The sequence below is a fragment of the Macaca fascicularis genome, chromosome 19, assembly GCF_037993035.2.
Source record: "Macaca fascicularis isolate 582-1 chromosome 19, T2T-MFA8v1.1".
Taxonomy (NCBI): domain Eukaryota; kingdom Metazoa; phylum Chordata; class Mammalia; order Primates; family Cercopithecidae; genus Macaca; species Macaca fascicularis.
This window is the reverse complement of record NC_088393.1, coordinates 58,269,865-58,293,117: the sequence shown is the minus strand read 5'-3', so window position 1 is coordinate 58,293,117 and position 23,253 is coordinate 58,269,865. Positions and strand designations below refer to the sequence as shown.

Sequence of the window (23,253 nt, the reverse complement as noted above, 5' to 3'; positions counted from 1 at the left end):
TGTTCTGAACTTTCACAGCAGGCGACACACCACCCAGCACTGGGACCCTATGTGCCACCCCTCCCACCAGCCTGGGGAGGCCCCGTCCCACATGCTCAATCAGGTTCAGGGACCCGGTGTCACTGAGGTCCCTAGAAGCCCACGCCCTCTCCATCTTGCACTCCAGCTCTGGGCTGGATTGTATTCATAATTTTATTTTCCTGTTTTTGTTTTTAGTTTTTATTAAATAAAAGGAGCAGAGGAAGAGGAAGGCCCCTGGTCTCCCCGCCTATGGGGAGAGCCATGGGTCCTCCCCTCCCTCTGTTCAAGGTGCACTGCGTGCTGGGCTTGAGGTGTAAGCTGGGGAGGGAGGGCAGCCGGGAAGGGTCAGCGGTCGGGACCTGTAACCCTTTCACCCCTTCTGGAAGACTTGGTGGGCAGGGAGGGAGCCTCCTGGACCCGGACTGGGGCTCATCCCAAGGGCTGAGGGCTGGGAGGTCTACAGGCTCAGCCCAGGGCCCCTTCCACCCGAGGAGGAGAAAGGGGTGCCGGCGTCTATCTGCTGGAGGGTGGTCAGGCAAGGCTGTGGGGCTGGGTGGCCGGCCCCTCACTCGTGGACGTCCCAGATCTCCGACAGCAGAGGCGGTAGCTTCTTGTCCTGTAGCCGCAGGGCGAAGACCTGCTCCGAGTGCACGGAGCTCAGCGTGCGCAGGCTCACCAGCTTCATGAGCATGCGCGGGAAGCGCAGCTGGTCCTGAGGGAGGAGGCAGGTGGGCACTGAGTTCCTGCCCGGCCAGGCTCTGGGCGGCCCACCCCAACAGAAAGGAGGGACCATCCCCGGTCAGGCGTGGGAGCCAGCGTGGGGCCCGCCCCTGTGCTTGGACTAGACCTGGCTCATAGTCCAGCAGGGTGGGGCCTGAGGAAAGACTGCCGGAGGGGGCGGCAGCCAGGCAGAGCCCAGCCTGGATGGACCAAGTGGGCCGCGGGACGTAGTTGGCTCTGCGCAGAGGCGCTGCGGGGCCCTACCTGTGGCCTCTTGATGCGCGTGTAGGACAGCAGCGCCTCCACGTAGGGCTGCTGCAGCGCCTCCACGCGGCCCGGCTCCTGTACGTTGGGCCGGTCGGCCGAGAAGATGTTGATGGCGATGAGCAGGGCGTACTCAGCGTCGTCCAGGCCCAGCCGCCGCATGGCCCGCGAGAACTCAAAGATGGGGTTGATGAACTCCACCTGCAGGCCTGCGGGGCGGGAGGCAGCCAGTGACTCCCTCAGCCTGAAACCGGGCCCCACAGCCTCGCCCCTGGCGCCACCCACAGTCACTGGGGCCGGGAACACAGCAGTAATCACAGCGTTGTCATTTCTGTCCACCTGTGCCCCGTGCCCATGAGAGTGCTGGCACGTAGCAGGTGTGCCACACATCCCGCCCAGTGAGGGAATGAATAATGAGGGTGCATGTTTCCTCAGTATTTTCTACTATCCTGTCACCAGCCTCCCTTCCCACCTGGTGGTGGTTGCAGCTTCCCCAGGTCCTATCCTTGTCCCCTTCACGAAGGCAAAGGGAAGCTTTTAAAACCATCGTGTTGGCCGGGCGCGGTGGCTCAAGCCTGTAATCCCAGCACTTTGGGAGGCCGAGATGGGCGGATCACGAGGTCCGAAGATCGAGACCATCCTGGCGAACACGGTGAAACCCCGTCTCTACTAAAAAATACAAAAAACTAGCCGGGCGAGTGGCGGGCGCCCGTAGTCCCAGCTACTTGGGAGGCTGAGGCAGGAGAATGGCATAAACCCGGGAGGCGGAGCTTGCAGTGAGCTGAGATCCGGCCACTGCACTCCAGCCTGGGCGACAGAGCGAGACTCCGTCTCAAAAAAAAAAAACAAAAAAAAACCATCGTGTTGGTCCCTGCGCTGGCTTCCACCGCTCAGGTAAAGCCCAAACTCATTCCCACGACTGATTTGTTCGTTCATTCATCGAACATCACCGAGTACCTGCCATGTGCCAGGCCCCAGCACTTACATTGAGGGCCTAGGGAACAGGTCATAGACAAACACATTAGGAAGAGGCCCAGCCAGTCAGAAGGCTGTGAGTTCTATGGAATCAGGCAGTGCAGAGAAGGGCAAAGGGCCCTGCTGAGCCACGGTTCTATTTTACACAAGGCGGGCAGGGAAGGCCATGCCGTGGGTGACGCTGGAGCAGTGACCAACCCCAAGGAGGTGAGGGATTGTGAGGGTGACCAACTGTCTGCTGTTCCCAGGACTTGGGACAGGGGCTACCCAGGCCATGGGACTTTCAGTGTTAAAACTGGGAAGGTCCTGGGCAAACTAGGACCAGTTGGTCCCCCTAGTTCTGGGCAAAGGAAACTCCCAAGTACAGCATGGCAGGTGGGTGCCAGTAAGAGGCCAGAGTGACTGGAGGAGGGGGAGAGGGTGGAAGCTGAGGACAGAGAGTAAGCGAGGCCAGGTCCTAAAGGGCTTTGTGGGCCACAGAGAGAACTCCAGCTCTTCTCCCAGTGAGACGGGAGCTGTGGAGGGTTCTGAGCGGAGGAGGGATGTGGGCGGCCTCAAGTGCTGACAGGACCCTTCTGCCTGCCCTGTGAGCAGCTCCATCAGGCGGGGGTGGAGGCAGGGGCCCCTCAAGGGGACTCTGGCAGTGTTCCAGGGTGGTGCCAGAGGAGGGGCTGGGAAGGGGTAGGGTGGGATTCCCGACCTCTCCACCCCGTCTCCTTGTGCTCCAGCTGCCTGGGCCTCCCTGTAGTTCCTCCAAACCACCGGCTCTCCCTGACCTCAGGGCCTTTGCAATCGCCGATCCCCCTGCCAGAAACGCTTCCACGAAGCCCTGCCCTGCTAAGCTCATACTAAAAGGGTTACTGGGACCGTCTTGGGTGGTGAAAGGGCCAGGGTAAAAGGAAGGGGAGAGGGTGGGACTCAGACAGATGTCGGGAAATGCAGAGAGGTCCCACACAGATTACGGGACGATGAGGAATCGAGGCCCCGGTGTATGCTCTGCAGCACTAGCAACGTGCCTCCCACCCTCTTCCTAGGCAGTGCCTCTCACTGCCCAGGCCTTCTTCCAGAAGCCCACCCGCCCAGGCGACACACCCAGGTAGCGCTCTCGGAGGGCAGGAAGCAGTGCTCCTGGACAGTAGGGAAGGCTGCCCACTTCACAATGGACTGAGCTCCAGGCTGCCTCCCTTGGGTGAGACCAGGTTTTGGGGTGGGGGGATGCTTTCCCTAGTGCCCACCAAGACGCCTGATATGGTAACAGGGCCCTTCTGTCTCAACTTCCACTGCAACCCACTGTACAGAGTCGGCACTCAATACATGCTTTTTTTTTTTTGAGACGGGGTCTCGCTCTGTTGCCCAGGCTAGAGTACAGTGGCGCGATCTCGGCTCACTGCAACCTCCGCCTCCTGGGTTCAAGCCATTCTCTTGCCTCAGCTTCCCGAGTAGCTGGGACTACAGGTGTCCGCCCCCACGCCTGGCTAATTTTTTGTATTTTTAGTAGAGACAGGGTTTCACTGTGTTAGCCAGGATGGTCTCGACCTCCTGACCTCATGATCCGCCCACCTCAGCCTCCCAAAGTGCTGGGATTACAGGCGTGAGTCACCGTGCTCGGCCAATACATGCTTTTTTTGAAAAAAATAGAGACACGGTCTCTTCTGTCGCTAGGCTGGAGTGCTGTGGCACAATCACAGCTCACTGTAGCCTCAAGCAATCTTCCCTCCCCAGCCTCCTGAGTAGCTGGGCCGACAGGCACACACCACCACGCATGACATACACACTCTGTCTTGCTCTCACCTTGGCTCAACCCTCACCCTGGCTTTGGAGATAAAGAAACAGACTCTGACAGGGATGAATTGGCCCCAGGTCTTCCAGCTAGCAGGGGGGCCAAGCCTCCCCAAAGCCTCCCCTGGGCCCTACCTGCACGGTGGAAGTCGTCCTTACTATAGGTGAAGTCCTTCAGGAAGGTGATACACTCTGTCTCGTGGTTGTAGCGCCTGGCTGTCTCCAACAGCATGATCTGAGGGTGGCAGTGGGAGGGGGCTCAAGCCCTGTGACCCTTCGGCTGCTAGTCCCTCCCCTGCTGGCCCAAATGGGGTTCTAATCTCACCAGGAATATCCCTCGTCCCCCGTTCTCTCAGCCACACCAGTGTGCAGCCATCACGTGAGACAGCCCAAGCTCCTTCTTCATTTTGGGCTTTTGCACATGTTGCATCCCCCTCTCCTTAGGATACTCCTTCCCCAGGTGGGCACAAGGTATAGGAACAGGGGGTTTGATCTGCTTTGTTCTTTGCCATATGCCAACACTTGGTATAGAGCCTAGCATACAGTAGGCGCTCAATACTTGTATGTTATCCCTACTTTGATTCAAACGCTAACTCCTCTGAAAAGCCTTTTTGGCAACTTTTCTCTAAAATAGCCTCTCTGGCCTGATCCTCAATTTTCTCAGCTTCAGACCCTTTTTTCTTTTTCTTCTTGGCTCATAGAAGACTCTATTTGCCATGGAATGTCATCCTACAAGAGCAAGGACTGGTCTTGCTTAAACTCTGCTCCCAGCATCTGTCCTGGAGCTATCTCTGGGGTTTCTTGTGGGCAGACGGACCATTACCTCGATGGTGGACGCTTTCAGGAGGGCGATCTGGTCCTCCCGGCCCAGCTGCAGGAAACCAGGCACTTGCTTGGCAAAGTCCACAATCTCCTGGACTGAGATGATGGCCAGCTCCGTGAAGTGGGCGAAGCGCTGCTGGCGGGCATCTCGGGACTGGGGGTCTGCGCCCAGGGGCCAGGGCTGGGACACAGGAGACCAGGGTCACTCCCAGGTCTTTGTGAGCGTAAGTTGGGGCGGCCACCTTGAGGCCAAGCCTGCACCCTGGGGGACCCTCCTCCCAAAGCCCCTGCCCTCTGGAGCCTCATTCTTCCACACCCTGGGCAATGGCCCAGCTGGCTCTACCCGACTGGGACCATCACACTCAAGGTTGTGGAGGGGGCAGTACCGTGACTTTGGGCTGGTCGGAGAAGGAGCGTTTGTTGCACTGCAGCTGGGCCGCCACCAACTGCTGGATCATTAGTTCTTGAGCCGCTGTTAACTGGACACCCTCGCCTTCCCCGGAGCCCTGGCTGCCTGCCTCAGATCCACCAGGGGATGCCCCAGGCCCAGAGGCTGAGCTGCTGCTGCCCTGCGGCCCCGCAGGCGACTGCGACTGTGACTGTGACTGCTGCTGCTGCTGCTTCCGAATCTTCTTCTTCCGGATCTGTTCTTCAGAGAGGACGCCTGTAGGGGGATGCAGGCCTCAGCAGAACCCCAGGGCTGGGCCAATGGGCCAGGCCGGCACCGCCCCCTCCCACTGCACTCACACTGCTCCCTCATCCCTGCCTCCTTGCACTTGCGCAGCCGGCACTGCTGGCACTTGCGCCGCATGAAAGCGTCCATCTGGCAGGTTCCACCGCCCCGGCAGGCATAGCGCCGGGCCCCGCCACGGACCACACTGCGCCGGAAGAAGCCCTTGCAGCCTTCGCAGCTAAGCACATTGTAGTGGAAGCCGGAGGCCTTGTCCCCGCAGACGCGGCAAAGCTCGTGGCCCAGCATCTTCGGGGCTGGGCCCTTCTTTCGCTTGCGCTCTGGCTCCTCTTCAGGATCTGGGATGACTGGGATGGGTAGGCAGAGGCCATGAGTGAGCCACAGGGAGAAACAGGAACCAGAATGATGTGGCCACAGGAGATCCCCAGGCAAAGCGCCAGAGGATGGAGAGAGAGGAGGTGCTGCTCACATTCAGGGATATTGCAATTTAGAAAGATGTATGTATCAAGGAGAAAGCGAGAACAAAAAGCAAAGATCAGGGGCCTCCCATTCCCATCTCCATTTCTTTTTCCCTTCCTAAACCCCTCCCCAAGCCCCCATGTCAACTCCAGAGCCCTGTCTCTGGGCCCTGTCTCACCCCAGTCCACGCTGCAGGCTGAGCCGGCCTCATCAGTGCCTGGGACATCAGGGTCCGGACCCCCGGGCCACGGCTCTGGACCCTCCTCCTTTACAGTGGGTGAAGAAGAAGGGGCGCCAGGCTGAGGGGGGCCATTTCCTGGAAGAGGGTGGAATCCGGGAGGGGTAATAGTGAGCTTCTGCTAGTGTGTGATAAGGGTTGAGTGGGGAAGAGAGTCACTCACCAAGCAGGGGGGTATCCAGGGAACTCGTGGTGGGAGAGGACATGGTGGGGTCACGGAGCAGCCTGTAAAATACAGGGGATTGAGAGCCTTGTGGGGCTAAGAAGGGTTGGGTTAGGTCAGTTACAGGTCCTGACCGGGTTTCCACTTTTACTTCCATCTCTCCAGAGACCCTACTCTCAGCCACAACCCTGGTTCCTGCCGGCCTACAAACCCTCCCCATCCTTCTAACAGGACCCGCCCCCTTCTGTTCCAGCCCAGCCTTCAGCTTGGTCTTAAGCCCCGCCCCTGCTCTAGGCCCCGCCCCCTCAGGTCCAATCCACCTGCTCTTTCTAGGTAGGGCCCATTCTCCTTTAATCATGCTCTGCCTTCACGGTCTCCATCCCATGTAGTTTCCCCCCAACCTCCTCTTCATAAGACCGCCTCACTTCTCCCCCAAGCATCCCAATTTCTCATTCTGACCCCACCTCCTTCTATTATGCTCCGCCTTCAACCTTCCAGGTTCAGCCCCTACAGCCCCCCATCATGGGCCTCCCAACACCTTGCCCCACCCCATACGCATCCCTCCCTCCAAGCCTCATCCCTAAAACCTCGCTCCAGGTCCCGCCCCATCTCCTCCCATCATGCCCCGCCCCCACCCCGCCTCCTCCCTTCCCGCTGCACCCCTACAACCTCGCTCTAGGCCCCGCCACATCTCCTCCCATCATGCCCCGCCCCCAGCCCCGCCTCCTCCCTTCATGCCCCGCCCCCGCACCGCGCTTCCAGGTCCCGCCCCATCGCCTCCCATTATGCCCCGCCCCCACCTCCTTCATTCATGCTCCGCCCCCGCACCTCGCTCCAGGTCCCGCCCCTCTCCGAGCACCAGCGGGGGGCGGGGCTCATGGCTGCGCGCGGGGGTCTCGTGGACGGCCTCTCGCGGAGTGAACTACTCCTGTTGCCCTGGAAACAGCCGCGGGAGGCGCGAGTTACGGAGGGGAGGAAATGGAAGGAGAGAGGGGGGCTGAGCGGAGTAAGCGGGGAGCGCCGAGAAGCCCCGGGTTCGGGGCTCCTCCCGCATCTCCCCACTCTCGGGTGCACCTGCCTGGGTCCCCTTGCTCCGTTTCTCTTCGTCCTCCTCTTTAGCCCCTGACACACCGCCGCTACTCGAATACCCTCAAAAGTAACTTCGCCACTTCTTCCGGCAACCCCGCCCTTGCGTCACGTCCGGAAAAGAGGCGGAGCGTGAATGTTGACGAACTTCCGGCCCGCTTAGGACCAGCCGAAGCTGCTGCCCCGCACGGAAGTTGGAAACACCGGAAGTTTACCGGGTAGATCTACTGGGACTTGGCAGAAGAGTTCCGAACCCATTTCCTCGCTTCTTGGATTAGAGGGGAAACTGGGAGCCAAACCTCCAGCCCCGCGCTTTGTGGCTTTAGCTCACTGATGCGCTTCTCTGAGCCAGCGGCCAAACCCTAACTATAGCTGCTTGTCGCACATGACTGATTTAAGGCACGTTTGCGCTTTGTTTTCTGATTTTGGACTCCTGCTGCTTGTTGGTTTTATTTTATTCTTATTTATTTATTTGGAGAGGTCTCACTCTGTCACCCCAGGCTGGAATGCAATGGTGCAATCTCAGCTCACTGCAGCCTCCGCCTCCTGGGTTCAAGAGATTCTCGTGCCTCAGCCTCCCAAGTAGCTGGGATTACAGGCATGTACCACCACGCCCGGCTCGTTTTCTTGTATTTTTAGTAGAGACGGGGTTTCACCACGTTGGCGAGGCCGGTTTCGAACTCCTGACCTCGAATCCACCCGCCTCGGTTCCCCAGAGTGCTGGGATTACAGGCGTGAGCCACGGCACCCGGCTTATTTTTACTTTTTTTTTTTTTTTTTTGAGATGGAGTCTCGCTCTGTTGCCCAGGCTGGAGTGCAATGCCGCAATGTCAGCTAACTGCAATCTCCGCCTCCTGGGTTCAAGCGATTCTCCTGCCTCAGTCTCACTTGTAGCTGGGATTACAGGCGCCCGCCACCACGGCCGGCTGATTTTTCTATTTTTAGTAGAGATGGGGTTTCACCATGTTTGCCAGGCTGGTATTGAACTCCTGACCTCAGGTGATCCACCTGCCTCGGTCTCCCAAAGTGTTGGGATTACAGGCGTGAGCCGCTGTGCCCGGCCAGATTTGAGATGTCAGAATTTTCTCATTGTTAAAATTTTTGCAAAAATGGTTTCAATAACTTGGTGATTGGAAGAATTAAAAAAGCTCAGTCTCAGACCGGGCACAGTGGCTCAAACGCCTGTAATCCCAGCACTTTGGGAGGCCGAGGTGGGCGGATCACCTGAGGTTGGGAGTTTGAGACCAGCCTGACCAACATAGAAAAACCCCGTCTCTACTAAAAATACAAAATTAGCCGGGCGTGGTGGCGAGCGCCTGTAATCCCAGCTACTCGGGAGAGGCTGAGGCAGGAGCATCGCTTGAACCGGGAGGTGGAGGTGGAGGTTGCGGTGAGCCGAGATTGCGCCACTGCACTCCAGCCTGGGCAACAAGAGCGAAACTCAGTCTCAAAAATAAAATTGGCCGGGCGCGGTGGCTCACACCTGTAATCCCAGCACTTTGGGAGGCCGAGGCGGGTGGATCACAAGGTCAGGAGATTGAGACCATCCTGGCTAACACGGTGAAACCCCGTCTCTGTTGGAAAAAAAAAATTAGCCGGGCGTGGTCGCGAGTGCCTGTAGTCCCGGGAGGCTGAGGCAGGAGAATGGCGTGAACCCGGGAGGCGGAGCTGGCAGTGAGCCGAGATCGTGCCACTGCAGTACAGCCTGGGCGACAGAGCAAGACACTGTCTCAAAAAATAAAAGAATAATAATAATAATAAAATACAATAAAAATAAAGGAATAAAAGAATGGCTCCTCCAGGTAGAGCAGCGGCTTGGGCTGTTCATTGTGATTATACTTACAGTTATTTCTTGATTATATGCTAAACAAGGGGTAGATTATTCATGAGTTTTCCAGGAAAGGGGTAGGCAATTCTCAGAACTGAGGGTTCCTTCCCCTTTTAGACCATATAGGGGAACTTCATGATGTTGCCATGGCATTTGTAAGCTGTCATCGTGTTGGTGGGTGTGACTTTTAGCATGCTAATGCATTATAATTAGTGTATAATGAGCCATGAGGATGGCTAGAGGTCACTCTCATCGCCATCTTGGTTTTGCTGGGATTTGGCTGGCTTCTTTAGTGCATATGCTGTTTTATCAGCAAGCTCTTCGTGACCCGCATCTTGTGCCAACCTCCTATCTCATCCTGTGACTAAGAATGCCTTAACCTCCTGGGAATGCAGCCCAGTAGGTCTCAGCCTTATTTTACCAAGCTCCTATTCAAGACGGAATCTCTGTGGTTGGAATGCCTCTGACATATGTGTATGCCTTTAAAAAAAAAAAAAAAGAAATGGGACTATGTGATCCATGCTCTTTTGTAACTTATTTTGTCTACTCAGGCCCATCCTTTGAGATTGTGGAATTTTCCACCCAGGATGTTAGAAGCAAAACAAGTGGTTAATATGAGCATTGGAGACGGCAGAACCTGGCGTCTCTGTCCCTTCCTTCCTGTGTGACGCTGAGCCCAGTTCATTAACCTCCCCGCGCCTCAGTTTCCTTGCCTGTAAATTGCAAACGAGTGAGACAGCTGGTCGTGGTGGCTCATGCCTGTAATCCCAGCACTTTGGGAGGCCAAGGCGGGTGGATCACCTGAGATCAGGAGTTCGAGACTAGCCTGACCAACTTGGTGAAACCCCATCTCTACTAAAAATATAAAATTAACCGGGCGTGGTGGCGGGCACCTGTAATCCCAGCTACACGGGAGGCTGAGGCAGGAGAATTGAACCGGGGAGGCAGAGGTTGCAGTGAGCCAAGATCGTGCATTTGCACCCTACCCTGGGCAACAGGAGCGAAACTCCATCATAAAAATAAAAATACAAGTACAAATAAAATAAAAGACAGGAGGCCAGGCGCAGTGGCTCACACCTGTAATCCTAGCACTTTGGGAGGCCGAGGTGGGCGGATCACGAGGTCAAGAGATTGAGACCATCCTGGCCAACACGGTGAAACCCCGTCTCAACTAAAAATACAAAAATTAGCCGGGTGTGGTGGCAGGTGCCTGTAGTCCCAGCTACTCGGGAGGCTGAGGCAGGAGAATCGCTTGAACCAAGGAGTCGGAGGTTGCAGTGAGCTGAGATCACACCACTGCAACTGCACTCCAGCCTAACGACAGGGTGAGACTCTATCTCAAAAAAAAAAAAAAAAAAATGTGAGACAGGAATAACACAGGCTGGTTACGGGAGAATAGGAAATTCCAGGCAGCAGTTTCACATGACTAGCAAAAGGAAACTGTTGACATAGTTGCAGCAAGTAGGGGCTGATAAGACTCTTGAAAACCCTAGGTGCGGACCAACCTGGCTAAGACATGCTGGATCCAACAAGGCCCTACATATGATCTAGGTCTCACCTAGGACCTCATTATATGCTCATTAACATAAACACACACCCATCAGCACCAGGACAGTTACAGGAACACCCATAGTTGGTGTAAAACTGGGTGGCACCACAGTTCTCAAAAATCTCCTTTTTCTGGAAATCTTCATGAATATTCCACTCCTTGATTAAAGAAACCCATAGTGCATGCCTATAGTCCCGGCCACTCAGGAGGCTGAGGCAGGAGCATTGCTGGAACCTGTGAGGCAGAGGTTGCAGTGAACTGAGATCGTGCCATTGCACTCCAGCCTGGCGACAGAGCGAGACTGTTTCAAAAAAAAAAAAAAAAGAAACCCATAAAGGTAGCAGCCCCAAACCCCCCTGCAGGAGACTCTCTTTCGAGTCCACCTGCACTCCTCTGCGTTGAGTGTGTACTTTTTACTTCGCAATACTTCTTTGTACTTACAGTATTTTCCTACTTGTCCTTTAGTTCCTTCCTGAGATGGTGTCAAGAGCCTGGACATTGGCTGGGGTGGAGGTCCCACACCGGCGTATGGGGACTTCCCCTAGCCCACCTGTATCAAGAGTACTGACCTTGTCGCCTTACTCTTATGACTAAATGAGGTAAAAGCATAAACAGGGTGGGTTTCAAATAAGGTGCCTGATATGGTGGAACTATATTTATACTTTTTTTTTTTTTGAGATAAGATCTCACTGTCACCCAGGCTGGAGTGCAGTGGTACCATCTTGGCTCACTGCAGCCTTGACCGCCTGGGCTTAGGTGATCCTCCCACCTCAGCCTCCAGAGTATCTGGGACCGCAGGCATGAGCCACCACACCCAGCTAAGTTTTTATATTTTTGGTAGAGATGGGGTTTCACCATGTTGCCTAGGCTGTTCTTGAACTCATGGACTCAGGCGATCTGCCTGCCTTGGCCTCCCAAAGTGCCAGGATTACAGGCGTGAGCCTCGCATCCAGCCTGTATTGATTCTTGTAGATGTTAAAGTTGTTTCTAAGTTTCCACTGTTAGAAAAGTGCAAGAGTCCTGACATAGGCTGAAGAGGAATTACAACGCTTTTGAGGCAAGTCACATAGCACTCAGTCTCAGTTGATCTACTGGTAAAACAGGAGAAATCATTCTTCCTTTTTTCTTTGAGTTTCACTCTTGTCACCCAGTCTAGAGTGCAGTGACCAAATCTTGGCTTACTGCAACTTCTGCCTCCCGGGTTCAAGTTATTCTCTTGCCTCAGCCTCCTGAGTAGCTGGGATCATGGTGTGTGCCACCTTGCGCGGTTAATTTTTGTGTTTTTAGTAGAGACAGGGTTTCACCGTGTTGGGCAGGCTGGTCTCAAACTCCTGACATCAGGTGATCCACCCGCCTCAGCCTCCCAAAGTGCTGGGATTACAGGCATGAGCCACCACGCCTGGCTTTGTTCTTATTGATTTATTTGAGACGGAGTTTACTCTAGTACAGTGGCGTGATCTCGGCTCACTGCAACCTCTGCCTGCCGGGTTCAAGCAATTCTCCTGCCTCAGCCTCCTGAGTAGCTAGGACTACAGGCACCCGCCACCACGCCCAGCTAATTTTTTTGTATTTTTAATAGAGACAAGGGCCGGGCGCGGTGGCTCAAGCCTGTAATCCCAGCACTTTGGGAGGCCGAGACGGGTGGATCACGAGGTCAGGAGATCGAGACCATCCTGGCTAACACGGTGAAACCCCATCTCTACTAAAAAATACAAAAAACTAGCCGGGCGAGGTGGCGGGCGCCTGTAGTCCCAGCTACTCGGGAGGCTGAGGCAGGAGAATGGCGTAACCCAGGAGGCGGAGCTTGCAGTGTGCTGAGATCCGGCCACTGCTCTTCAGCCTGGGCGACAGAGCAAGACTCCGTCTCAAAAAAAAAAAAAAAAATAGAGACAGGGTTTCATCATGTTGGCCAGGCTGGTGTCCAACTCCTGACCTCAGGTGATTCACCCGCCTCAGCCTCCCAAAGTGCAGGGATTACAGGCATGAGCTGCCGTGCCCGGCCTCTTGTTCTTATTTCTTATGAAGGGGGAGAGGATCCCGGAAGCGCAGTGCGTGGCGTACAGAAGCATTCGGTCACTGGCAGTTTTGTTGTCTGAATGTAGTTGTAGACCAAGGTTCTCATTGGTAAGTAATCCAATATCCTCTAATTTTTTTTTTTTTTTTTTGAGACGAAGTCTCGCTTTGTCACCCAGTCTGGAGTGCAGCGGCCAGATCCACTGGTGTGAGCCACCGCACCCGGCCAATATCCTCTAATTTTTTTGGTAATAGCTTTATTGAGATTTGGTTCACATACCAAACAATTCACCACTTTAAAGTACGATTGAATGGTTTTTAGCATGTTCACAGGGTTGTGCAACCACCACCACAGCCAATTTTAGAACATTTGGTCACTCCACAAAGAAACCCCATTCCCATAAGCAGATATACCCGCTGGGCGCGGTGGCTCATGCCTGTAATCCCAGCACTTTGGGAGGCTGAGGCGGGCAGATCACGAGGTCAAGAGATTGAGACCATCCTGGCTAACACGGTGAAACCCCGTCTCTACTAAAAATACAAAAATTAGCCGAGTATGGTGGCGGGTGCCTGTAATCCCAACTACTCAGGAGGCTGAGGCAGGACAATCGCTTGAACCCAGGAGGCGGAGGTTGCAGTGAGCCTAGATCGCGCCACTGCACTCCAGCCTGGCGATAGAGCGAGACTCCGTCTCAAACAAACAAAAAACAGTTATACCCAATTCTTCCACCCTTTTTCTCTAGCTTGAGGCAACAATTAATCTATGTCTGGCTGAGCGAGGTGGCTCATGCCTATAATCCCAGCACTTTGGGAGGCCGATGCTGAAGGATTGTTTGAGCCCAGGAGTTTGAGACCAATCTGGGCAACATAGGGAACCCCCCCCCACCCCGTCTCTACAAAAAATTAAAAACTAAGCCATGCGTGGTAGCGAATGCCTCTAGGCACAGCTACTCAGGAGGCTAAGATGGGAGGATCGCTTGTGCCCAGGAGGCTGAGGTTGCAGTGAGCCATAATGGCACCACTGCACTCCAGCCTGGGTGACAAGGCAAGACTCTGTTTCAAGAAAAAAAAAAAAAATTCTATGACTTTATGGAATTTTCCTATTCTGGACATTTCCTATAAATGGATCCTTGGAATATGTGGCTCTTTGTGACTGGCATCTCTCACTTGGCATAAAGTTTTCTACATTCATCTACATTGTAGAATGTATCAGTATTTCATTTCTGTTTATGGCACAGTGATAGTCCATGATACGGATATACCACCTTGTACTTACCCATTCGCTAGTTAATGGACAGGTGGGATGTTTCTATTCCTGGCTGCAATGCTGCTATGAACATTCATGTACAAGTTTTTGTGTAGACATATGTTCTCATTTCACCTTGGAGTAGGATTGCTAGGTCATGCAGTAACTCTGTGTTTAACTTTTGTTTTGAGACAGTGTCTCACTCTGCCACCCAGGCTGGAGTGGAGTGGTGTGGTCACAGGTCATTGCAGCCTTGACCTCCTGGGCTCGAGTGATCTTCCCACCTCAGTCTCCAGAGTAACTAGGACTACCAATATGCACTAGCAAGCCGGCTAATTCTTTCATAGAAACGGACTCACTGTGTTGCCCAGGCTGGTCTGGAACTCCTGGGCTCAAGCAATCCTCCCAACTCAGTCTGCCAATGTGCTGGGACGACATGCATGAGCCACCATGCCCGGCCTGTGTTTAATATTTTGAGTAGGCCAGGTGCGGTGGCTCACGCCTGTAATCCCAGCACTTTGGGAGGCTGAGGTGGGCAGATCACCTGAGGTCAGGAGTTTGAGACCAGCCTGGCCAACATGGCGAAACCCCGTCTCTACTAAAAATACAAAAATTGGCAGGAGAATCGCTTGAACCCAGGGGACGCAGGTTGCAGTGAGCCGAGATCACAGCCGCTGCACTCCAGCCTGGACGACAGAGTGAGACTCTGCCTCAAGGGAAAAAGAAAAAAAAAAAAAACATTAATGCGAGACCTCGGGAAAGTGCGATATAAGATCATAGAGGGAACGCGGGTCCGAATTTGAGCCCCTGTGGGGTCAGATGTGGCCCACAGTGGCTGAGAGTCACACAGTGTCCCTTACTCTTAGACACATAACTGGACTACATTTCCCGGTCGTCCTTGCAGCCAGGAGTAACCACGTGACAGATTCCCGCCAATGGAACAGGGGCAAAAGTAATCCTGGCAGAGACAATGCGAGGCATCTGGGCTGATTATTTGGTGTCTGCAGCTTCAAGAACCACGTTCAATTCCCCTCCAAGTGCACCTGGGCTGCCTCCTTTTAACCTTTCTGCACCGCAGCACCCCCTCAACCCCGTAAAATGAGGGCGATAATTCCTTTATTACAAGGTTAGTTAGTAAATAAAATGACGGGTTTAAAAATCTGGCAATCCTTTACCTAATCACCTCCTGAGGGGCTTCGGGAAAGATTGTGTTGGGCGATTCTGGAGACTGTGCTCCTCTGATGGTGGAGGCCGACCCGGTCACAACCCCCGGAGAGACAAGACATAGGGAGATCCAGGTCCCATCGGCCAGGCCGTGTTCGGCAAGAGATGTCCCAGTAAGCTCGGGCAGGGGAGTCAGGGAGGAAGCCTCTGTTCTGCTCCTTTTCCCGTTGGGTGCAGAGAGCGAGCAAGTCGGCATTCCAGGCGGTGGGAAGCGCCAGGGCAGAAGCAGGGAAGCTGGAAATAGCCTGGTGTTCCAGGAGTCCCGCTCTAGAAACAGGTGTGGCGGCTGGGGAATCTTGGCTGGGAAAATAGGCCCACACCTCCACCTTGTGGCCAGTTGGGAATTTGCAGGCACGGCCTCTCCGAAACTACTTAAGGGCGCTTTGGGTGAATTTGGATGGGGTGCTGCAGACGGAAAGCGTGGGGGGCGATTTGAAGGGGCCCACCCAGATCGAGTGCTCTGACTGAGAAAACAAAGTGGGTGGTGACAGTTATCAGAGACACGGTCGACTGTTTCAAGAAAATCCCCCAGAGCAAGGAGTGCACAAAGTGGATCTTTACCATTATTTTTGCATTTATTTATTTCTATTGAGACAGTGTCTCACTCTGTCGCCCGGGATGGAGTGCAGTCACGTGATGACGGCTTACTGCAGCTTCAGCCTCCTGAGCTCAAGTGATCCTCCTGCCTCACCTTCCCCAGTAGCTGGGACTACAGGAGTGTGCCATTACGCCCAGATAATTAAAAAATTTTTTTGTACAGACAGGGTCTCCCTTTGTTGACCAGGCTGGTTTGCAACTCCCAGGCTCAAGCGATCCTCCTGCCTCAGCCTTCTGAAGGGCTGGGATGACACCCCCGCCTCCCAAACGCACCCCCACCACACCTAGCCTTTCTTTTCTTTTCTTTTTTTTTTTTTTTTTTTTTGAGATGGAGCCTTGCTCTGTCGCCCAGGCTGGACTGTAGCAGGGCGATCTCGGCTCACTGCAACTTCTGCCTCCCAGGTTCAAGCAATTCTCCTGCCTCAGTCTCCCGAGTAGCTGGGATTACGGGCGCCTGCCACCACGCTCGGCTAATTTTTTTGCGTGTTTTTAGTAGAGACGGGGTTTCACCATGTTGGCCAGGCTGGTTTTCAACTCCTGACCTCAAGCGATCCGCCCGCCTCGGCCTCCCAAAGTGCTGGGATTACAGGTGTGAGCAACTGCACCCGGCCACCTTTTCTTTAGAAATTACCCCGCCTTCGGTGTTCCTTTATTGCAATGCAAAATGGACTAATACAGATGCTATGGAATAGATGTGCAGAAAATATCTATAAGGATATTACTGCATTGTTTATTACATTAAAAGGGGGAAAACAATCTATGCAGAGAATCAGTTCTGGAAGTGGTGTTGTAGTGTTACATTAATACTCTCAAATACTATGTAGCTATTTTAAAAAATGGGCTTGGCCGGGCATGGTGGCTCATGCTTGTAATCCCAGCACTTTGGGAGGCCAAGGTGGGCGGATCACCTGAGGTCGGGAGTTCGAGACCAGCCTGACCAATATGGAGAAACCCCGTCTCTACTAAAAATACAAAATCAACTGGGTGTGGTGCCGCATGCCTGTAATCCCAGCTACTTGGGAGGCTGAGGCAGGAGAATCACTTGAACCCGAGAGGCAGAGGTTGCGGTGAGCAGAGATTACGCCATTGCACTCCAGCCTGGGTGAAAAGACAAGAGCGAAACTCCGTCTCAAAAAAAAAAGAAAAGAATGGGCTTTAGCCAGGCATGGTGGTGCGCCTGTAGTCCCAGCTACTTGGGAGGCTGAGACAGAAGAATCGTTTGAATCTGAGAGGTGGAGGTTGCAGTGAGCCAAGATCGCGCCACTGCACTCCAGCCTGGGTGACAGAGCAAGACTCCCTCTCAAAAGAAAAACAAAAAGGCCGGGCGCGGTGGCTCAAGCCTGTAATCCCAGCACTTTGGGAGGCCGAGACGGGTGGATCATGAGGTCAGGAGATCGAGACCATCCTGGCTAACATGGTGAAACCTTGTCTCTACTAAAAAAAAAAATACAAAAAACTAGCTGGGCGTGGTGGCGGGCGCCTGTAGTCCCAGCTACTCGGGAGGCTGAGGCAGGAGAATGGCGTAAACCCAGGAGGTGGAGCTTGCAGTGAGTTGAGATCCGGCCACTGCACTCCAGCCTGGGCGACAGAGCGAGACTCCGTCTCAATAAAAAAAAAAAAAAAAAAAAAAAAAAAAGAATGGCCTTGTGGAAGTATATGCACTGAAGAATACTCATGTCTGCAGGTTATTCTGAAATCAAGAAAATGTGATGGGCTGAGGAATGAATACAGCAAGGTTTCTCAACCTTGCCACTGTGACATTTGGGGCCAGATTTTTTTTTTTTCCACTTTGCCACCTAGGCTGGAGTGCATCCTGGACCTGCTGGGCTCCGGCGATCCCCACACCTCAGCTTCCAGAGTAGCTGGGACGACAGGTGCATGCCGCCATGCCTGGCTAAGTTTTACATGTGTTTGTACTGGCTATGTTTCTCAAGCTGGTCTTGAACTCCTGAGCTTAAGTCATCCTCCCACCCCGGCCTCTCAAAGTCCTGGGATTACAGGCATGAGCCACCATGCCCTGCCTGGGGCTGGATAATTTTTGGTGGGGGGCTGTCTTGTGCATGGCAGGAAGCTTAGCAACATCGTTGGCCTCCACCCCACTACATGCCAGAAGCATCACCCCCACCCCCCACAGCAGGTGAGACAAAAATGTCCGCAGACAATGCCAAATGTCTCCTGCAGGGAAAAGAGCCCCTAGTTGAGAACCACTGGGACACAGGGTAGGCTAGACGGATTGAAACAGGATAAATCGGCCAGGCGCAGTGGCTCACACCTGCGCCTCAGCACTCTGGGAGGCCGAGGTGGGCGGATCACCTGAGGTCAGGAGTTCGAGAGCAACCTGACCAACATGGTGAAACCCTGTCCCTACTGAAAAATAGAAAAATTAGCTAGGCGTGGTGGCAGGTGCCTGTAATCCCAGCTGAGGCTGGAGAATTGCTTGAACCCAGGAGGCGGAGGTTGCAGTGAGCCGAGATCACGCCACTGCACTTCAGCCTGGGCAACAGAGTCAGACTCTGTCTCAAAAGAAAAAAAGAAAAGAAAAGAAAAGAAACAGGATAAAGCAAACACAGACAAATGTTAGTGGTGGAAGCTGGGTAGGAGGTATATGTGTGTTCACTGTAAAATACTTTCCACTTTGTCTTATGTTTGAGTGTCTGAATTTTCTTTTTTTCTTTTCTTTTTTTTTTTTTTTTGAGATGGGGTCTCACTCTGTCACCCACGCTGGAGTGCAGTGGCACAATCTCAGCTCACTGCAACCTCCACCTCCAGGGCTCTATCGATCCTCCCACCTCAGCCTCTCTACTACTTGGGACCACAGGTGCACACCACCATGCCAGACTAATTTTTAGTATTTTTGGTAGAGGTGGGGTTTTGCCATGTTGCCCAGGCTGGTCTTGATTCCTGACCTCTATTGATCTACCTGCCTTGGCCTCCCAAAGTGCTAGGATTACAGGCATGAGCCACCATGCCTGGCCTGAATTTTCATAATGAAATCTTTTGGGGAAAAATAAAGTAAATCTGTATGCTCTGACTTTTCAAGACATGCAGAGACAGGATATTGAGGGATAAAAACTGAACCCAAAAGAAGTCCTATGATGCCTGGCATGTGACATTCAAGAACAGACAAAACAAAACTGTGGTCGCAGGGTATTCGTTCCTTTTGCGGGACACTGGCTGGGAGGCAGTGAGACAGGACCTTCTGGGAAGCTGGAAATGTTTTTTTGTTGTTGTTGTCGTTTGTTTTTTTTTCTGAGACAGTCTCGCTCTGTTGCTCAGGCTGGAGTGCAATGGTACAATCTCAGCTTGCTGCAACCGCTTTCTCTCAGGTTCAAGTGATTCTCCGGTCTCAGCCTCTCAAGTAGCTGGGATTATAGGCGTGCGCCACCACACCTGGCTAATTTTTGTATTTTTAGTAGACACAGGGTTTCACCATGTTGGCCAGGCTGGTCTCAAACTCTTGACCTCAAGTGATCTGCTTGCCTCGGCCTCCCAACGTGCTGGGATTACAGACGTGAGCCACTGAGCCCCGCCTGGAAACGTTCTATGCTTTGGTCTGAGTGGTGGTGTACACCTGTGTGTAAATCCACCAGGCTGATGACGTAAATGCTCAAGTGTTTAGGGGTGAAGAATGGATGTCTGCAACTTATCTGAAAGAGATTCAATAAAAAAGATACGCTCCTGGATGATAAGAGAGGTAGAGAGCTGGACAGATGTGTAACAAAGACAATTCTGCAAAATACATTAATTATAAATTCTAAGTGATGGGAACAGGGGCCTTCTCTCTATAATCCTGTGAACTTTTCTCTAAGCTTGAAAATCTTCAGATTAAAATGTTGTGGAAAAAAAATAAAGTCATAGTGCTGTACACTTAAGACTCGTGTGTTTCACTATAGATAAGTTATATCAAATTTTCTGATGTCCAGGGAATATGGCTAAGTGAAAAACAATCACTTGCAGATCAATAAGTAAAGCAGCTTTTATTTACTAAAAAAATTAAAAATGGCCGGACACGGTGGCTCACGCCTGTAATCCCAGCACTTTGGGAGGCCGAGGCAAGTGGATCACTTGAGGTCAGGAGTTCGAAACCAGCTTGGCCATCATGGTGAAACCCTGTCTCTACTAAAAATACAAAAAGTAAGGCCGGGCGCGGTGGCTCACGCCTGTAATCCCAGCACTTTGGGAGGCCGAGACGGGCGGATCACGAAGTCAGGAGATCGAGACCATCCTGACTAACACGGTGAAACCCCGTCTCTACTAAAAATACAAAAATTAGCCGGGCGCGGTGGCGGGTGCCTGTAGTCCCAGCTACTCGGGAGGCTGAGGCAGGAGAATGGCGGGAACCCGGGAAGGCGGAGCTTGCAGTGAGTGGAGATCGTGCCACTGCACTCCAGTCTGGGCGACAGAGCGAGACTCCGTCTCAAAAAAAAAAAAAAAATACAAAAAGTAAACTGGGTGTGGTGGTGCGTGCCTGTAATCCCAGCTACTCGGGAGGCTGAAGCAAGAGAATCACTTGAAGGCCGGGAGGCAGAGGTGGCAGTGAGCTGAGATCATGCCGCTGCACCACAGCCTGGGTGACAGGGTGAGACTCCATCTCAAAAAAAAAAAAAAGCAATTAGAGAAAGTCTACAGAGGTAGAGAGGGAGCAAAGCAAGATGGCTAAATAGAAGTTTCCGCTGATCATCCCCTCTGCAGGAACACCAAATTTAACAAAAATCTACCAAAAAAAAAAAAAAAAAAACCTTCAAAAATCATGGCCTCAGGTGAGCACTCACAGTACCTGGTTTTAACTTCATATAGCTGAAAGAGGCACTGAAGAGGGTAGGAAAGACAGCCTCGAGCTGCTGATGCCACCCTCTGCCTGTGCTCCATGGCACAGAGTCTGTGAGATTGGGGGAGAGAGAGTGCAGCGATTGTGAGACTTTACGTTGAACTCAGCGCTGTCTTGTCACAGTGGAAAGCAAGTCTGCCCCGAACTCAGCAGATGCCCACCCACAAAGACAGGATTTAGACCAGCCCTAGCCGGAGGGGAATCTCCCATCCCAACAATCAGAAATTGTGTTACGGCAAGCCCTGTCTCTACAGGCTAAAGTGCTCTGGGGCTCCAAATGAACTTGAAGGCAGTCTAGGCCACAAGGACTGCAACGCCTAAGCAAGTCCTAATGTTGAGCTGAGCTTGGAGCCAGTAGACTTGGGGGGCATGTGACCTATTGTTACACCAGCAAGAGTGGCTAAGAGGGTGATCACGCCACCCCTCTCCCAACCCCAGATAGCATAGCTTATGGCTCCAAGAAAGACCCTTTCCTTCCACCTGGGGAGAGGTAAGGGAGATACAGAGGACTTTGTCTTGCATCTTAAATACAAGCTCAGCCAGAGTAGGATAGGGCATGGGTCAAAGTCCTGAGGCCCTGATTTCAGGATCTGGCTACTGGATGACATTTCTAGACACACCCTGAGTGAGAAGGAAACCAGCTACTTTGTTTGTTTTGATTTGTTCTGTTCTGTTTGAGCCAGAGTTTCACTCTCGCCCAGGCTGGATCTCAGCTCACTGCAACCTCCGCCTCCCGGGTTCAAACAATTCTTCTGCCTCAGCCTCCAGAGTAGCTCAGATTACAGACGCTGACCACCACGCCTGGCTAATTTTTGTATTTTTAGTAGAGATAGGGTTTCACCATGTTGGCCAGGCTGGCCTCGAACTCCTGACCTCAAGTGATCCACCTGCCTCAGCCTTCCAAAGTGCTAGGATTACAGGCGTGAGCCACCATGCCCGGCCGACCCAGCTACTTTGAAGAGAAGGACCCAGTCCTGGCAGGATCTATCACCTGCTGACTCGAGAGCTGCTGGGCCCTGAATAACCAGCAGTGATGCCAGGTACTACTTGCTATTGGCCTTGGGTGAGACTCTGAGACACGCTGTGTTCAGGGGAGACCCAGCACATTCCCAGCTGTGGTGGCTACAGTGAGAGACTCCTGCTGGAGAACAGCAGAGGGAAAAGGAAGGCACACTCTGCCTTGCAGCTCAGCCACCAGCTCAGCCACAGTGGAGAAGAAGTGGGATCTTGGGGTCCCTGATTCCAGATCCTGGTTCTTGGATGGCATTTCTGGAACTGCCCTGGACCAGAGGGGAGCCCACTGTCCTGAAGGGGAAGTCCCAGGTCTGGTGACACTCACTGGAAACTGACTGAAGGGTCCTGGGGCCTGGAGTGAACATCGCAGCAGCCTGGCAGCGCTCCCCGCGGGGTGGTGGTGCTGACGGTGACCAGGGAGACAGGCTCCTTTGCCTGTGAAAGGGGAGGGAAGGGTGGGAAAGACTGTGTCTCCTGTTTTGAGTACTAGTTCAGCCACAGTAGAACAGGACACCAGGTCAGTTTCTAAGTTTTTTTGTTTGGTTTTTGAGATGGAGTTTGGCTCTTGTTGCCCAGGCTGGAGTACAATGGCATGATTTCGGCTCACTGCAACCTCCACCTCCTGGGTTCAAGCAATTCTCCTGCCTCGGCCACCTGAGTAGCTGGGATTACAAGCACCTGCCACCACGCCCAGCTAATTTTTGTATTTTTAGTAGAGATGGAGTTTCGTCATGTTGGCCAGGCTGGTCTCGAACTCCTGACCTCAGGTGATCCACCTGCCTTGGCCTCCCAAAGTGCTGGGATTACAGGTATGAGCCACCGCACCCAGCCAATTTCTAAGGGTTTTGACTCCAGTCCCTGGCTCACTGACTGCATCCCTGGAACCACCTGGGACCTGGGGTAACTCGACGCCCTGAAGGGAAGGATGTAAGCGTAGCTGCCTTTGGAACCTGCTAGTTTTAGAGCCCAAGGGCCTTGAGCAAACATAAGCAGTAGCCAGGTCGGTCGTGGTTACAGGAGGCCATGGGCAGGACGCAGCGCAATCCCAGTGACAGTAGGCATAGGGGTGTTTGTGTGACTCCACTCCCGGCTCCAGGTAGCTCAGCACAGAGAGAGAGAGAGAGAGAGAGAGAGAGAGACAGACAGAGAGAGAGAGAGAGAGAGAGAGACAGACAGACAGAGAGAGAGAGAGAGAGAGAGAGAGACAGAGAGACAGAGACAGAGAGAGAGAGAGAGAGAGACAGAGACAGAGAGAGAGAGAGAGAGAGACAGAGAGACAGAGAGACAGAGAGAGAGAGAGACAGAGAGAGAGAGAGAGAGAGAGAGACAGAGACAGAGAGAGAGAGAGAGAGAGACAGAGAGACAGAGAGACAGAGAGAGAGAGAGACAGAGAGAGAGACAGAGAGAGAGAGAGAGAGAGAGAGAGACAGAGAGAGAGAGACAGAGAGAGAGAGACAGAGAGAGAGAGAGAGAGAGACAGAGAGAGAGAGAGACAGAGAGAGAGAGAGAGAGACAGAGAGAGAGAGAGAGAGAGAGACAGAGAGAGAGAGAGAGAGAGAGACAGAGAGAGACTCTGGGAGAAAGCAAGGGAAGAGAACAAGAGTCTCTGCCTGGTAATCCAGATAATTCTTCTGGATCTTATCCACGACCACTAAGGCAGTACCTCCATGAGTTTGCGAGAACCACAGCATTAATGGGCTTGGGGAGCCCCCTAATGCGGACACGGCTTAGATCAC

At 53.2% G+C, this 23,253-nt stretch overlaps 1 protein-coding gene and 1 long non-coding RNA gene across 6 annotated transcripts in view; both read right to left on the bottom strand.

Annotated features, from left to right (window-relative positions):
- Positions 1-190: 190 nt before the first annotated feature.
- NR1H2 (nuclear receptor subfamily 1 group H member 2) lies at positions 191-7,330 on the bottom strand. Of its 4 annotated transcripts, none has more exons than XM_005590004.4 (10): positions 7,211-7,330; positions 6,961-7,068; positions 6,133-6,194; positions 5,910-6,047; positions 5,329-5,619; positions 4,968-5,245; positions 4,583-4,762; positions 3,895-3,994; positions 1,006-1,214; positions 191-733 (listed from the first exon to the last, which is right to left on the bottom strand). In XM_005590004.4, exons 3-10 carry the CDS (start codon positions 6,173-6,175, stop codon positions 587-589), a joined length of 1,386 nt encoding a protein of 461 aa, XP_005590061.1. In that variant the 5' UTR covers positions 6,176-6,194; positions 6,961-7,068; positions 7,211-7,330; the 3' UTR covers positions 191-586. The 4 variants fall into 4 exon arrangements, with proteins under 4 accessions (XP_005590061.1, XP_015296848.1, XP_005590062.1 ...); XM_015441362.4 differs by having other exon boundaries at positions 5,910-5,997; XM_005590005.4 differs by lacking the exon at positions 5,329-5,619.
- Positions 7,331-21,841: 14,511 nt separating this feature from the next.
- LOC123570328 (uncharacterized) overlaps positions 21,842-23,253 on the bottom strand; it is a 34,798-nt gene continuing 33,386 nt past the window's right edge. For both annotated transcript variants that reach the window (XR_006694427.3, XR_012427899.1), the window contains exon 4: positions 21,842-21,952. This is a non-coding gene — a long non-coding RNA (uncharacterized lncRNA). The remainder of the gene's footprint in view (positions 21,953-23,253) is intronic.

Coding starts and splice junctions, on each gene's coding strand:
- NR1H2 (XM_015441361.3), bottom strand. CDS start 6,754: ATGATGGGAGGAGATGGGGCGGGACCTGGAGCGAG. Junction 5,620..5,909: donor AGCCTGCAGCGTGGACTGGG/GTGAGACAGGGC, acceptor TACCCATCCCAG/TCATCCCAGATCCTGAAGAG. Junction 5,246..5,328: donor GGCAGGGATGAGGGAGCAGT/GTGAGTGCAGTG, acceptor ATCCCCCTACAG/GCGTCCTCTCTGAAGAACAG.